The 14756-nt window shown below is 35.2% G+C and overlaps 2 protein-coding genes across 2 annotated transcripts; one reads left to right on the plus strand and one right to left on the minus strand.

The window, feature by feature from the left end:
- Positions 1-989: 989 nt before the first annotated feature.
- LOC119080663 (peritrophin-48-like) lies at positions 990-3980 on the plus strand. The gene is made up of 4 exons (XM_037189093.1): positions 990-1146; positions 2578-3334; positions 3394-3502; positions 3568-3980. Exons 1-4 carry the CDS (start codon positions 1140-1142, stop codon positions 3901-3903), a joined length of 1209 nt encoding a protein of 402 aa, XP_037044988.1. The 5' UTR covers positions 990-1139; the 3' UTR covers positions 3904-3980.
- A 323-nt stretch (positions 3981-4303) lies between these two features.
- Positions 4304-6210, minus strand: LOC119080671 (odorant receptor 85c-like). Its single transcript, XM_037189105.1, has 4 exons — positions 5566-6210; positions 5235-5502; positions 4650-4851; positions 4304-4543 (listed from the first exon to the last, which is right to left on the minus strand). Exons 1-4 carry the CDS (start codon positions 6083-6085, stop codon positions 4358-4360), a joined length of 1176 nt encoding a protein of 391 aa, XP_037045000.1. The 5' UTR covers positions 6086-6210; the 3' UTR covers positions 4304-4357.
- Between the last annotated feature and the right edge of the window lie 8546 nt (positions 6211-14756).

Consider the following 14756-nt stretch of genomic DNA (forward strand, 5'->3'; position numbering starts at 1 on the left):
ATCAGAAAGATTAAGTTAATATTCAGATAAATTCCAAGAATTACATTTCGTATAACAATCGAAACTATACCGAAAAAAAAGTTGGATACTCAAAATCTATACAAAAATTTTGCATGATAACGTATCAGTCTAGTGCCAGCTATCGTTCACGCTTTGATTTTGTTGTGTACGAATTTTATTCAATGATTGGCAGCAATAATTATAGAAAAACTTGACAATATTTCATCTTAATACTACTTTAAGGGGCCATTCACACATCATGACACTAATTAAACATACGCTACTTTCTTTTTCTTAAAACAAACACGCAATACAACAAAATACCGTGCTGTCTCGCAAGGATTTTTTTTTTGGTTCGACATGTGGGATATATTCGTCGCCTTCGGCTCGAAATACAACTTTCCTACACACCTCAACTGAAAGTGTCCGAGTAACATACTATTCTGGGAACCAATGAAAATTTCCCGGTAACCGAAATTTGAAAAGTCATTTACCGCTCATACACTTCCTGGGGATCTGTTCGACAAAGTAAAATGTTCCGGAAACAATTACAAAAAAAAAACCGAGAGTCTGGGTTTGGTTTACAGTTTATACTATGTCTGAAATAGATGTGGGGCTCGGGCTCTAAGGATGTTTGCAAACGAATATAAAAAGTTTCGTTATCACAGGAGAGCTTTGTACATCCGATAAAGCATGAATTACTATACCAAAAAAAAAACACACATGTACGTAAGATTGTAAGACGCACATTTTGTCATTTAATGAAACCGCGTCATCAAATGGTTTTTATTAGTCATGATCCTACGATTTTTATTAAAACTCTCCTGTAAGGTCATCATAAATCACGACACGTTATCAATATTTTATGCCATTTGGACAACGAAAACCGAGTACATAATACAAATCAATGTTTTTCTTTTAAATTTATCTCGATTAGTGCGAATGTGATTTTTTTTTGTTTGATTAATTGGTTTAATCTTGACATTGTTTAAGATTGTCTTTGGCTCGAAGATAGGACAAACATTTTTCGTGAAAGAAATCAATTTAAGTTAATAGCTGGCCGTTAATGGAACTTTAAGTAAAAACGTGAGACACAGAATTCAAAGGATATTGAAATATTGGAGTTTCTCTCTTAAACAATGAAGTGTACGTTCAAAAAAGAATATTTATGTGGGAAACGGAAATTGTGTAATCGTGAAACTGTGCAATCAGTTAGAAAATATATCTCATAACTACATCCGGTTGAATCACTTGCCTTACTTACACGCTAATTAATATAAGTTAAACTTGAAATTGTCGCATGTGATTCCTTTATATTATACATTTTAAGCGGTTCAAAATTATCGAAAAATGTTTTGGTGCGTTGTTGTTTCACTCAAACTGTGTGATACTTCGTTTCGATACTTCCCGATGAGTATTATAGAGAAACCCCACCTCACGAACCATACTCTGCACCAATTTCACGCATTCTGTTCAACCTGCTTCACATAATGGATAAGACTAAAACGCATATAAGGCGAAACCTTTAACAAGCAAATAACTTGATGAAAATATATATTGTAAAAACGGACTGTGCTAGTTTATTAACTTCACTTAAATTTTTGGAATTTTCAAGTATTAAAAAAAAATCTAAAATTTTAAAAGAAAACGAGAAGATATGGTGATATAAACGGTGATGAGACAAAATCTTGGGACATACAACGTCTGATTTAACCTTCAGAAACTACGAGCATATCAGCCGTGTTACTATCGGATCTGTTACATCAATTGTTATAAGTAGTTTTACGAGATTGTATTCAAATCTTGTTCTTTATTTCTTTAAATAGTCAGAGCTAGTCGTTTACTCTTGCATTCATAATCGGATTACAGATTAGCCGTCCGTAACAAGTTAACGTAGTTAAGTCTTCCTTTAAATTTACTTTCAATAATGTTCACACATTATCATCACGTCTCTTAAAATTATCTCGAAAAGCGTTTGTGAATGATGAACCGAATTTCCTTATCGGCTTTCAAGAATTGCAAGCAAATTTCCGCATTTTCTCAAATTACCCGTAATTGAAGATCGATGAGTATAGTATGTGGACTATGTTCATGTACAAGGAATGGACATGTTGCAAAGCTATGGTTAATTTGATTGTCCGTACAGAAGCCCTCGCCTCTGCTACGCAAATTAAATACCAATTCCTCGTGACCTTGTAAACTTTGTCCAATGTAAACGTTCGAGTGATTCCGTGTCACACGGGTCTGATAATCAGACAGATTTTGATATTTGGAAAATCCTATTGTTCTTCATTGTGATTATCAGTTAGCCACACATTAGAAATATGTGTTGTGCTAAAATTGCCACGCTATAACAATTCCCGTTCAAGATTGATTTTTGAGCATATTTTGATGGAATTTATTTACGTCAGAAACGATAAATCAAATTTGATTAGTGGAATGTGTCCCTGAAGTACACGATACATCAGTATCGTAAATAGATTGTATAATATTGATAATATGCTTGTTTTGTACTAACCAGTCGAACAACATTTTATGCCCAGAAACTAAAATTCAAAAAATTTATTTTCAATCTAGTTTTGATAATTTTATGGACAACAGTCCTTGCCACCACACTTGTACAAACACAAAGTTTAGATCCGCCGGACTGTTCATCATTTGACCATTTCCCAATATACACCAATAATCCCATAAACTGTCGTGCGTATTGGCTTTGTGAGTACGCAGAAGCTGATCCATTTCTGGACTACTGTCCTGATGGATATAATTTCAACGAGGAAAAGCAATTGTGTGACACACCTTATGATTTTCCATGTGTGGATCCTGAAGATCCTGTTCCAACAGATCCTGACACCGAGCTACCTACAACTGAAGAAACTACAACTGAAGCAACAACAACTGTTCGACCACCACCGCCGCGAGACGTTTGCGAAGGTGTACCAAATGGTCGTCTAATTAATGATCCAACCTTGTGCCGAGCATTCTTCGAGTGTCAAAATGAAGTAGCCTTACCCAGACAGTGTGATGTCGGTTTAAATTTCAACGAAGAATTGCAAATATGTGATCGTCCCTCGTTTTCGCCATGCACAAATGATGACTTTGAATGCCCCTTCTTTGGCATTTCAAGGTGGGAAGTACCCGGTAGTTGCAACGAATATAATTACTGTTTCGCAGGACAACATCGAGTTCAAACATGCGCTGAAGGATTACTGTTTGACTCTGCTATTTCTCTATGTTCACTGGAAGAGAACGTAGAATGTGAGCGAGATCTTTGCCCAATCACAAATGATATTGACAACATCGTTACCTATCCGTCTGAAAACGACTGTGAACAGTAATTACATCTACGAAGTATTTCTTTTTATTCCCAGTACTAATTTTATGCCCTTTAAGATACTACAAGTGCTACGATAATAATCGAGAATTGCAATTCTGTGCACCAGGTACACATTGGAATCAAGAGAATCAAAGATGTATGAGGCCCGAGGATGCTAACTGTGAAGTAATGTCGTCTTTCTCGTACTAATAACAACAATTACGTAAAACGTTGGCTTAACTCATTTTCAGTTGGCCACAGAAGCCCCAACAGATCCTCCAACAGAAGAAACATCAGAACCGCCAACAGATCCACCAACAGAACCTCCAACGACGGAGCCACCATTCGAAATTGAGTGTGAGCCGGCCGAGGAACCATTCCTATTGCCGCATCCATTCGTTTGCCAGAATTATTTCCTTTGTGTGAATACGGTGGCGTATGAACGACAATGCCTTGACGGACTACTATTCGATGCATTACTGCTGGGTTGCAATCTCCCTGACGTTGCAACATGTGCCGATGGTTCGACGCGTCGAATCACTAAACGAAGAAAATATTTCATGGATCATGTTGCCAGACGTTTTTAATCGGGAAATATCCTGAAGTTGTCGATGAATGTGGTGAAATTTATCCGGTTTGACAATAAATTTTTTTGTTACTTGAACTGATGTTGTTTTTGTGAGGAAGCGATTTTCTTTGAGCGCAAGGGATGGTTTACGAAATCAAGCTTTGAGTAATTTTCCCTTCTCAAAAGCAGCATCGTTGCTTTCTCAGTTAAATGGCGCCAAAGAAGATAAAGATAGGGATATGGGTCTATATAATTGCATACCAGTAGGGTAACATAGAAATTTTTTCCCGATATTGTGTTGGTACATTTAAAAATCTGAAACACAAGTCAGATCTTCTCTACAAATTTCTATTATTGTATTTGCTTCGATTAATTACACATTATTTATCGTCATACACTTGGTGCAACAATGCAAAAAATTGATAAGATGTACTCAACACCTGTTGAGAAAATTTCCTCATTAAATAAAATCGTTAAGAACTCTGTACGACAGCACTCACATTACTAAAATTTTTCATATTTGCCACTGAAAATTTATATGCCGTCAATTTCTGTGGTCTTTGAAAGCTTCGCTGAATTATCAACACCAGACTCTTTTTGTATTTAATTGGTCCATCAAACCAGTAACTGTTATAGACAGCATCGGCAATACCAGTGCTCTAGAATTGAACGAATAAGAGTCAGAGTAAAATCGGATGACGATGAACCATTATAGAAGTGGAGAATTGAAATGTGGGTGGGATGAGAATATTTTCTTGAAATTACCGAAACAATAAACTTGTCACCCATCAAACAAACGATGTAAACTTGGATAATTGACGAGATCAGCGTAAACGAATATTTGACGACTTCAATGGATCTATCAGCTGTAGTCACCAGAAATCCCACGACACAAATGATGACCGAACTGGATACGAAGTTGAACAGAATCGATCCACCGAATATGTCGTCCAATTCAACAGTCAACCTTTTTAATTAATTTATTTATTTTATTTCCATCTGCATAACTCTGCTATGTACTGTGCCTAGCGTTAAATGAGGAATAGTGCTAGAAATGTGGATAAATGTAAGACTCGGAACAGATCGATTTTGACCTGAACCTGAACCTGAAACAGTCAACCTGAAAGGATTCGGGTCATGTTCAGGTTTCTCACCGTTGACCTGACGTGACCAATGATCTAATTTTACATCAAAAATCAGGAAACCTACCCGGCCAAGTTATTATTTTTCAAACGAACCTGACCTGTTTCCGAGCCTTAAATAGTTTGCAATCTATGTTGCGTATATAGCGTTGTAGCCACAAAGTACATAGTTTTAATACCCCTTTCTTCACTCGATTCACTGCTATACCTGATAATTTCGTTGTGAGTTCTAACGATCTTTTTCAATTTACTATAATCAATGTCACCAGTCCTTGCATTCGGCCTCATGCTTAACAGCTGTTTGTTTAAGTATTCAAAATGCATGCAAATTTGTTCGACTGCTCCACATAACAGCAAGTCAGTTGCTAGCATTCCAGCGGCCGACACATATGCGGCCCACATTTGAGACATCCAATTTAATTCAAAGTATCCAGGAGCATACGGATTGAATGGATACCAAATGATGTACGGGAAATCTGATTGTAAAGGAAAATATCTCAATCGACTGAAGCTGGCTGAAAGACAAAATAAAAACCGACCCACTTCCCAGCTGCCATCGTTCATATATCCGCTCAGCGTTTCAGTTAGTGGGTAAAAGTTGAAACACCAAATCATCACCATTTGGATGGTTGCGTACAGTTTCATTAAGAAAACCGTCTGTGACCGAAACTTACCCACATTATACTCTCTAGCTTCTCCATCCGTTTTTGGAAACATTATCTCCAAATCGCTCATCAATCTGCTCATTTGATCTCGTTTCCAGAATACAGCACTCACCTTAGCCAATGCAAGAAAAATGAAGCCAATGCATAATGTAACACTTACAGCGTCGACGAAATTTTTGAAATTTCCAAACGTTTTGCAGAAGTAAATACATTCACCGAGAACCAGCAGTATGAGATTTGTAAAGGAGCAGAAAAATAGGAAAAGCATCAGCCGGTATTTCAATAGATTCGGTTCGTTGTGCAGCGAATATGGTATTAAGCCCACCGACATAAAAAACTTGTTCGGCATACGCATGAAGGAATCGAATGAATCACTCTGCAGGTCCTTTAGCATGATTGCAAAATAAATGTTAACGAAATGACAGTTGCTTAAGAAATGTTTGAGTTATATAGTTTTAGTCAGTATATAGCTCTATGAATTAAGAAATTTTCGAAACTAATTTCAACTGAACCTGATAATCAAATACAAATTACTGGGTGTATGATTCGTGAAAATGGAATTATTTTATTGGCATTTTTTGATCTAAAACAATTTGATTACACACGTGCGGCTCCGACTCCCCATATTTACATGAACATATAATTCTCAACAAATTCTTTGAAAATATCAATTCCAAATCGTACAACAGTTTAAATAATTAATTTCGTTTGATTGTTTTGTTATCCATCCAAATCATATGGGTGTGGAGATTTCGATTGGCTTTATTTACGTACTTTAACAACGGGATGCATACCAGAAATTAATTTGAAAATGAATACCGTCGAATCCTTCACATTATATTATCAAGAACAAGGTAATTTCGCTGTATAAATAAATATATGCTTCTCAAGAACAGCATAAAACATTAATGGCTGGAGTAGAGATAGAAAAACAAGAAAATAATGCATAGTCGTCAAAGTCTCATAAGAGAGTTCAAGTACAATATGTGTTAGTCTTAAACCACTTTTTGTACTCTGTGAGCACCCAATAGTAAAGTGTTTGAATGGATCAAATGTACAACTAATAGTGGTAATTTTTCCACTTAATTTTACGTCCTATCCAAATGTCGAATGTTAAAGTAGCTTCTTTAAGAGGCATCGATGCTTGAATACTGGATTTTAGTTTACTTTTGATGACATCTTTCGAGCAGAATCCTTTTTCAAAAAATGTACGACCGCAATAACGACCACGAATGTGTTAGCTTTCAACAGAAAATATGTAGATTTGGTTGTAGCAGTTTGACTAGCCCTGAGAAAACTGAGCAGTTTATGAAAATTTCGTCAAACTGCTCACTTTTCTCAGTGCTAATTTTTATTTAAAGCTAACACAATCATGGACGTTATTGCGGTCGTACATTTTCAAAAAGGATTCTGATGAAAAGGCAGTGCGAGACATGCAAGGCTACAATTTTAGCTAAGTACCGGCGGCTCTTAACCTTGAAAAGTTCGGTTTACAGAACATTACCCTACTCGCTTAATTAGTTATTTAGCTCACTGGAGCTACGCAGTGATAATTATGCAATTAATGAATTAATGAGATGAAATGTTATACTTCATCTCTCACGTTTTGTAAATGAAAGGTAAACACACCTTCCACCAGAGGTCTCGTTCAACACTTTTATTGGAGCTGCGAATGTGGTCTTATACAGCAAAACTAATGATAAAACAAATAATGAATAATGAACTAGATTTGAAATTTGCTAACCAGTAAATTGATGTGTCTTATTTCATGTAGGCGGCAAAATGTTCATTTTGGGTGACGAATGCTCATTTTGGACGTCATATGTTCATTTTAGGCTTCAAATGTTCATTTTGGGTGCCAAACGTTTAATTTGCTCGTTAAATGCTCATTTAACGTCCAAAACAGGTCTTGTGAGATTCAGAAATAGTAATTTGTGTGATTGTCTTGGACAGCCGGTTTTAGGTTTTTTACTTGTTGTACATAAGCACGGCAGAGTTAAGTAAACCAGGCAGAAGCAGAAAACGCAAACACATTCAAAGGAGGGACCCAAATCCCGTTACGATCGTTTACGTATTCGTCAGAGAACTGAGAGTTTGTTTGCTAGATAGAGTTTTGGTTTCATGCAATTGTATTACCACGGCAGAGTAAAGTAACCCAGGCAAGAGCAGTCGATTTTGACGAGGGACCTAAATTTATAAGTAGGCCTTTGATTTTGATGCAAAACGCTTACTAATACAAATGCATGAAACGAATACGTAAACGATTATAACGGGATTCAGGTCCCTTCTTTGAATGTATTTTGGTCGTCGGCTCCTGCCTGGTTTACTTTACTCTGTCGTGGTATTACTAAGCGGTTTGCACAAAAATCAAAGTCCTACTCATTCATTTAGGTCCCTCGTCAGATCGACTGCTCTTGCCTGGTTAACTTTATACTGCCGTTACGTAAGTCTTACATGCTACAAGCAAACAATTGGCACTTGAGATAGAATTCGGCGACACCTTCCGATAAAAAAATGACTTAGGGAACAACAAAAGAAAACGTGTAGAACATCGGGTATTGGGTTTTTTTTTGTTAAACAAAATCACATTCCACATATGTGGAATGAAATTTCAGTCAAATAAACACTAAATTCACATGGGATGCGAATGGAGGAACATATTTGTCTGTAACTGTATTTATATGCAAATCGTAGACTGTCATTATCGACCGAGAAACCGATTTCGTAAAAAAACAGATTAAAATAAATTATTTTACGACCAATTGATAATTTCATTTAATTTATGTATTTGCGATAATGAGATTCCGACTCGATAATGAATAAAGATAAATTTATAAGAAAAAAAATATATGAAAATAGCTATAAATAAAATTTGGTTTCTCTATTCTTTTGCCATTGCTTTCAATTTTTAATATCAACTGCTATGTCAATTATGTGCATAACCTACAGCAACAAATAGGGAAAAAATAGGAAAATTTACTGTTCGTTTCTTTCACGCCTAAGACACACGAACAATTTTGATTCGCTGAGATCGACAATTATGCTGCGTTTTCCATTATAATACGATTTGTAGCTTACGTTAAACTATGGAAAACGCACCATAATAGTCTATCTCAGCACCTCGAAAATCCTCCTATGTTTTCAGTTATAACATCTTTTGTTGGATCCTGCAAGGCTGTTGTAGACGGACGTAAACAATCAAAATAAAATTAGAATTTACTTGGCCGGAACCTACTTCATATAGTAACCATCACACTCCAAGGGCCCTAATTTACTACACCGACTTTCACAATTCCCGAAAACTTTAGGGCCTGACACCTAGAGCAACACTAATTCCGCTTATATGATTTTCATATACGTTTCCTTCCCTGTATCGTATCATTAGGCCCTTTCATTTCTGTTTTACTTGCACTGCTAGAGGTAACCATTTTTTTAGCAGATGTACAAATACAGATAGTGTCTGCTCCGAATTCTACCATTCCACAAACGGTCCATTGAACGTATTGGTCCCTATAGTACAAACTACGTACGGATCTAAAAAATCACAAACTCTATGATATGAGAAAATTAAATTACTGGATCCGGCTGACTACATTCCAGTACTCTGTTATACCAAAAATGTTGTTTATCGAAGAAAATATAAAAAAAACATCCTACGGAGTGTCGCTTCAATTTAACAAAAAAAAAAGTTTGTCTATCGATACAGTTGCTGTAATTAACACAGTGTGTACATTCTTATTTGTTTGTTTCATAATTTTAATTCGAGATGACTATCAGTCCAATTTTTTTTTGACAACATAATTGTAGCATAACAACAACAACACCTGTAACTATATTCGTTTCAATTGTGCTTTAAATACACAGCGACAATGGGTATACCTTGGCGTCGCTAAGTGGTCAAGTTATATTTCTCATTTTAATTGATTTTTGATAACATGACATCACACTGTCACATAAATCCAAAAGAATTTTTTTTCTTCAGAAAAAAATAAAAATAAAATTCGAGTCAAATATTGTCGTTGTATACCGATTACATTGACTGATTACGTGAATATTATCGATATTATTATATATGCCATACCATCTCCAATAATGTGTGGCGCAATAGGTAATAATAATTGCCAATTTAAAATCTTATAGTACTTAGTGTATACCGTGAATATTAACGAGAAAATGCTTCATGATTTTCATATTAGTTTCATTAGCACTCTAGTAACTAGATGTATGGTGAGCCAGTTCTCCGTAAACTTTTTTTTAGAAAACAAAATTCACTTTTCATATCAATAAACGATAAATGAATTGTAATCAGAAATGCTGTTAGTAAAAAAGCTTTTAGAAGGAAAACAAAAACAAACCGAAAATCTGTTTTGAGACTTACAGAAAACTAACAACGTACAGTACACACGTAATCGAATCGCACCCTGCATTTCAATTAGTTTATTTTCACAAACACAATCGTCAAATTTTTAAAATTTTATTTTCTACCCAAAAAGGAGTAATTTCCTTGTAAACTATCGGACAGACAATAAATTGCATTCAAATTTTTAACGGTCTTTACTCAACGACGGAAAACTTGTAACTAATATTTTTCGAGCAGCAACGGCATTTTCAAACATCTGATTCAGTTTATATTAAACAAATATAAAAAAAATTTGCAATGAATGTATTACAAGCTGTATGTACTAGTTCCCTACAATACATATGTACGCACTTCAGTCGACTACACGGTGTCTTATCTTGAAGAAATTGTTTTAAAGATTTGATATTGTTTCGTCGACATCGAATTTACTATAGTGATCTGTTTTGCACCATTATGTATATTATATATGGGTTTAGATCTGTAACAGAATTGCATTATTGAGCGATGTAAACGTTTTCAATTGTGTTATCCAATGTCAGTGGGTGCGGCACAATTTATGGACATTTTTCGAAGTAGCAAGAAAAAATGCTTGATCTTTCTATCATAAATGATTGGCAGCTCTAACGATATTATTCTGGTTGGTTCAATTCTGATCTACTAAATTCTTAAAAACTTCCAAGGTTCAAACAATCGGACGTTAAAAACAAGATTTTGGGCTACGTTAAGCTCAATTTTAAAAGGTAAATGTTAAAGCTTTTCAGTGCTTCCAGTTGAACAGCTTGCGTGGAGGGTTGAGCTTTTTTTGAATTACACGAAAAAGAACTGTAAATTCGATTTGATTAAAAAATAAACTTAAAGCTCTAACGAGCTTTTTCTGCAATGGTACTGACAGTAGTTACAAGTATATACAAATTTATGGAATGAACTGTTTTAATGAAAATATTATATTACAATGGATGCTGCGAAAGTAATTCATTACATGAGGTAACAGTTGTGTATGTTTTTGACTAATAAATTTCGGTAACTGACTTTTTATCGCCTTTGGCTCTGAAATACAAACTCTACACTTGTTGGAAACCAGTTGCTCAAATGGACACGATTGAGTTAGTGAGTATCACAAAATGGTTTTCGAATTAACTAAATGCATATACTGGTTTATTGCTATATATTGCCCATGCTACAGATGAATTTCACAAAGAAATTCGCGTAAAATTAACCGAAAATATTCTTCATGTAATGGATCACTTTCGCAGTAGTTGTACTGCCAAGTATTGGTCAAATTTCGCATGAGGAAGAAAATAAAAAGGTTTACTCCCTTAAGACATAAGACATTATAATAGACTCTAGGAATGTTAGATATTAGATGTAAAAATATGTTTACAAGCTTATGAACTTTACGTCACTGTTTGTGACAAGGAAAATGCACAAGCATGTAAAATGTGTTACTTCACTGTTTGTAAATGTTTGTTTTGGTTTGTGTGATTACTCCACTCGCCTTCGGCTCGTTCCACAAAGCTCACACTTGCCAAAACAAATATTTACAAACAGTGACGTAACATACTAAAACCATACGATTAATATAAAAAAAACAAAAACTGACTATTTTCAGGTTAAATTAATTTTTATTTGAACAACTTACCTTGAATCGAGAACGTCTTAGTAAATTTGGAATCAGCAGAAGATCCAATTTACAATTTAAGCCTAAAATTTCGATGAAAATATTATACAAAGATATATTGCCGGTTCGACTTGTTTTGCGAATTCCTGCAGCTTTTGTTTGATAAACTGCTTGGAATCCTTGGAAATTTGTCGAATAAATTACAGTACTTTTTAACACCTTACCATAACTCTCTGCAACATTTTTCAAATTATACGTGGCTCATACTTCATGTTACTTCTGTTCTACGAAAAATTCTTCAGGTTTGCTTTAGGTATACATAGATTTCTGATGAAAATTGAGATCAATTTTTCTCAGCGCCTTTACAGACATGTATAGCACCACGGGCCTTCTATTCATGCTATTCCTCATTTCTTAAATGCTGCTATTCATTGAGTCCTGTAGCATTAATACGGTAACGGTAGTAAATTTTCAAGTTGTGTCCTAATGACCAGCCTCATAGTTTGTGAATATTGAGACACCCCGATGTAGCACGTTATACACGTGTCTGAAAGTCACCCATGGAGTGCGAAATTACTACTAGATAGTGTGATTTCCGAGAAACTGAATCTTAGAAATGGGATCGAACTCAATCTGGAGTGTCAATAGAAAATCTTCGATTTTTCGCGAAGCATTCTGTAAAATGAAAAGTTAGAATTTTTCGGGAAATTATCTGTAAATTATTCTGTCTACGGTTTTCAGATAATGTAAGAGATTTTTCGTGTAGCATTCCCCTCAACACCCTCTGCGCATCCATTTCCAAAATTCCTAGGATCTACCATGCTCTGCAAACGATACACTGGTCATTTCACTTTATATCTTACCCATTCAATTTCTTCCAATAGATGCAGTCGGCAATTGCGTCTTGCTTTCTTTATGAGCGCAAAAATAGTACATCTTGTCACGTCTATACGTTTACAAATTATTGTGCGTCTGACGACATCCTATCAACAAACTATTAATGAAGAAAATGCAAAACAATCGTACTTTCGGAAGTTTTAATTTGAAAATGTTTAGGCATCCCGTCAATTTGTTTATGACAAACTAATGCGCTGTGTTATGGGTAAAGGTTAATTAGCTAATAAGCAATTTGATGTCCAAGGTTTTGTTTAAGAAAATTGTAAAATGCATTCGTTTAAAAAGGTTGTTCAGAGTTGCAGCGAACTTCTTTTTTTTGATTAGACGAGACTTCCAATGTGTGTGTTTTTTGTACTTAGCCACGTTTATTCTCTCAATGTAGTTTGAAATATTTACAATTAATCGATGATCTCTCGCTATAATGTAATACATGCTGATGGCGTCGAAACAAGAGTTTGAAACATGAAAAGTACTGTTTTCGACATATGTAAAAGACTACTGTTTTTTCAACATTTTCGTAACAAAATTTTCATTAGATGAGTGGGTCATCTCTTTCGGTTAACCTCCCTACTTGCGTGAGGACGAAGAAAGGCATACGTTCACTACATACTACAAAGTTCAATAAGACAAGCTTCGTCAAGTTTATATAGCAGAGCGTAACGTAAACTTTGAGACCAATTTTCGTCGTCGGAATATCTATACAAGCTTGACTTTCTATCTCGAACAGAATGCAATTAAAGTAATGCATGAAATATAACGCAATATAAATATGACATGAAGGAATATGGCATCGGGTCGTGTATCATTCGAAGAAAAAAATCTCTTATAAATTTCGCAAGCAAAGCATTTTAAAATGTTTACTGAATTCATTATTTACGGAACATCTGCGATCTGCTCCCTGCTCACTGCTGAATATAATTAATTTCTATTGTTCCATTATGTTTGCCGGTGGCGTTGGCCTGCGAACGTTTAAGAAAATAAATCTGGAAAAACAATTTTTGCTGAAAATAATTCATTGCAATTTACAATAAATCAAGATCCGAACAACAGCCACATTTTCGACGGCATAGACTCTAAAGAATCCGTAAACGATTATTGTGTATTTGGATAACTCCAAATAATTAGACTGAATGTAATGGCGCCTCGGGGGTCTTACACAATGAACTTGCACAATGAGTTTTCATTGAAGAATTTACATCAACGAACCAACATTTGTGTGTTAAATGAAAACATTCCATTATTGTGTGCAGAGAGCTCTGTTACATTATATTATATTAAAATTGTTGTTCTATGATAAAGTGTTGTATATATTTGAAAACACAAATATAACACAATGTTGCATATGAAAACTATCAATTTCGACCAACTCAGATTTTTATTGTTATAGCAACTACGCTAACTGAAAATGGGAAACCATGCTACTCCACTCTCATTACAATTACAGTTGAGATGTTTGAGTGTTGTGCGCCCATAAAAACGAAACTAAAATGAATGATACACTCAAACGTATCCATAGTACTTATTACATTAGCTACATATTAAAGGCATTTTACGATTCGGAGGGTTTCCATTTAACAAGAATAAAATAGACTCCGCGTTGCATTGTGTTGCGAGATTTCTCTGTAGAAAAATCGACGTAAGCAGGAACTGAGGCCATTAAATTTTTATGTTCTCCGTTCGTATCTGTCTGCTACTTTGTATCACCTAGAAACTATTTTACACATTTCATGTAGTGTTGTAATGGATTTTCGTAAATATTTTACAACCCTAGGGATGTAATGAATATCTTGCTTTGTTGTCCGTGAGTGAATTTGGCTTCTCATCGGATCAACCAAATTCACAAAACGTTTTGGGCAATATTCGAACGTTTCGCGGGAATTATTTAGATGGCTACGTCGTACATTAGCATTAACACTGTCCCCTGTCTGTAATTATTGTAAGTTATTATAAGTAAATTGTATGCATGGAGGGAGGCGGGAGGACTTGAGCTATCGACCTCTTTTTCATCTTATACACCTTAAGGGCGATGTTCTAAGTAGCACTTATTCGGAATTTGATTTCCACAGTAATAAAGATATAAATTAAGAGAAAAAAAACCTCTGAGTTTGAACATGTGGCGACCCTGCCAGGAGGTCGAGAGCTCAAGTCCTCATACTTATAATAACTTACAATAATTACAGACAGGGGACA

This window comes from Bradysia coprophila, chromosome X (genome assembly GCF_014529535.1).
Source record: "Bradysia coprophila strain Holo2 chromosome X, BU_Bcop_v1, whole genome shotgun sequence".
Taxonomy (NCBI): Eukaryota; Metazoa; Arthropoda; class Insecta; order Diptera; family Sciaridae; genus Bradysia; species Bradysia coprophila.

Excerpts from the sequence above, each read along its gene's own strand:
- LOC119080663 (XM_037189093.1), top strand. Across the intron at positions 3,335-3,393 it reads TCTGAAAACGACTGTGAACA|ATACTACAAGTGCTACGATA; the intron begins GTAATTACATCT and ends ATGCCCTTTAAG. Across the intron at positions 3,503-3,567 it reads CCGAGGATGCTAACTGTGAA|TTGGCCACAGAAGCCCCAAC; the intron begins GTAATGTCGTCT and ends ACTCATTTTCAG.
- LOC119080671 (XM_037189105.1), bottom strand. The coding sequence starts at position 6,085 with ATGCTAAAGGACCTGCAGAGTGATTCATTCGATTCCTTCATGCGTATG. Across the intron at positions 5,503-5,565 it reads CGATGGCAGCTGGGAAGTGG|ATTTCCCGTACATCATTTGG; the intron begins GTCGGTTTTTAT and ends CTTTACAATCAG. Across the intron at positions 4,852-5,234 it reads ACTCACAACGAAATTATCAG|GTTGACTGTTGAATTGGACG; the intron begins GTATAGCAGTGA and ends TTAATTAAAAAG.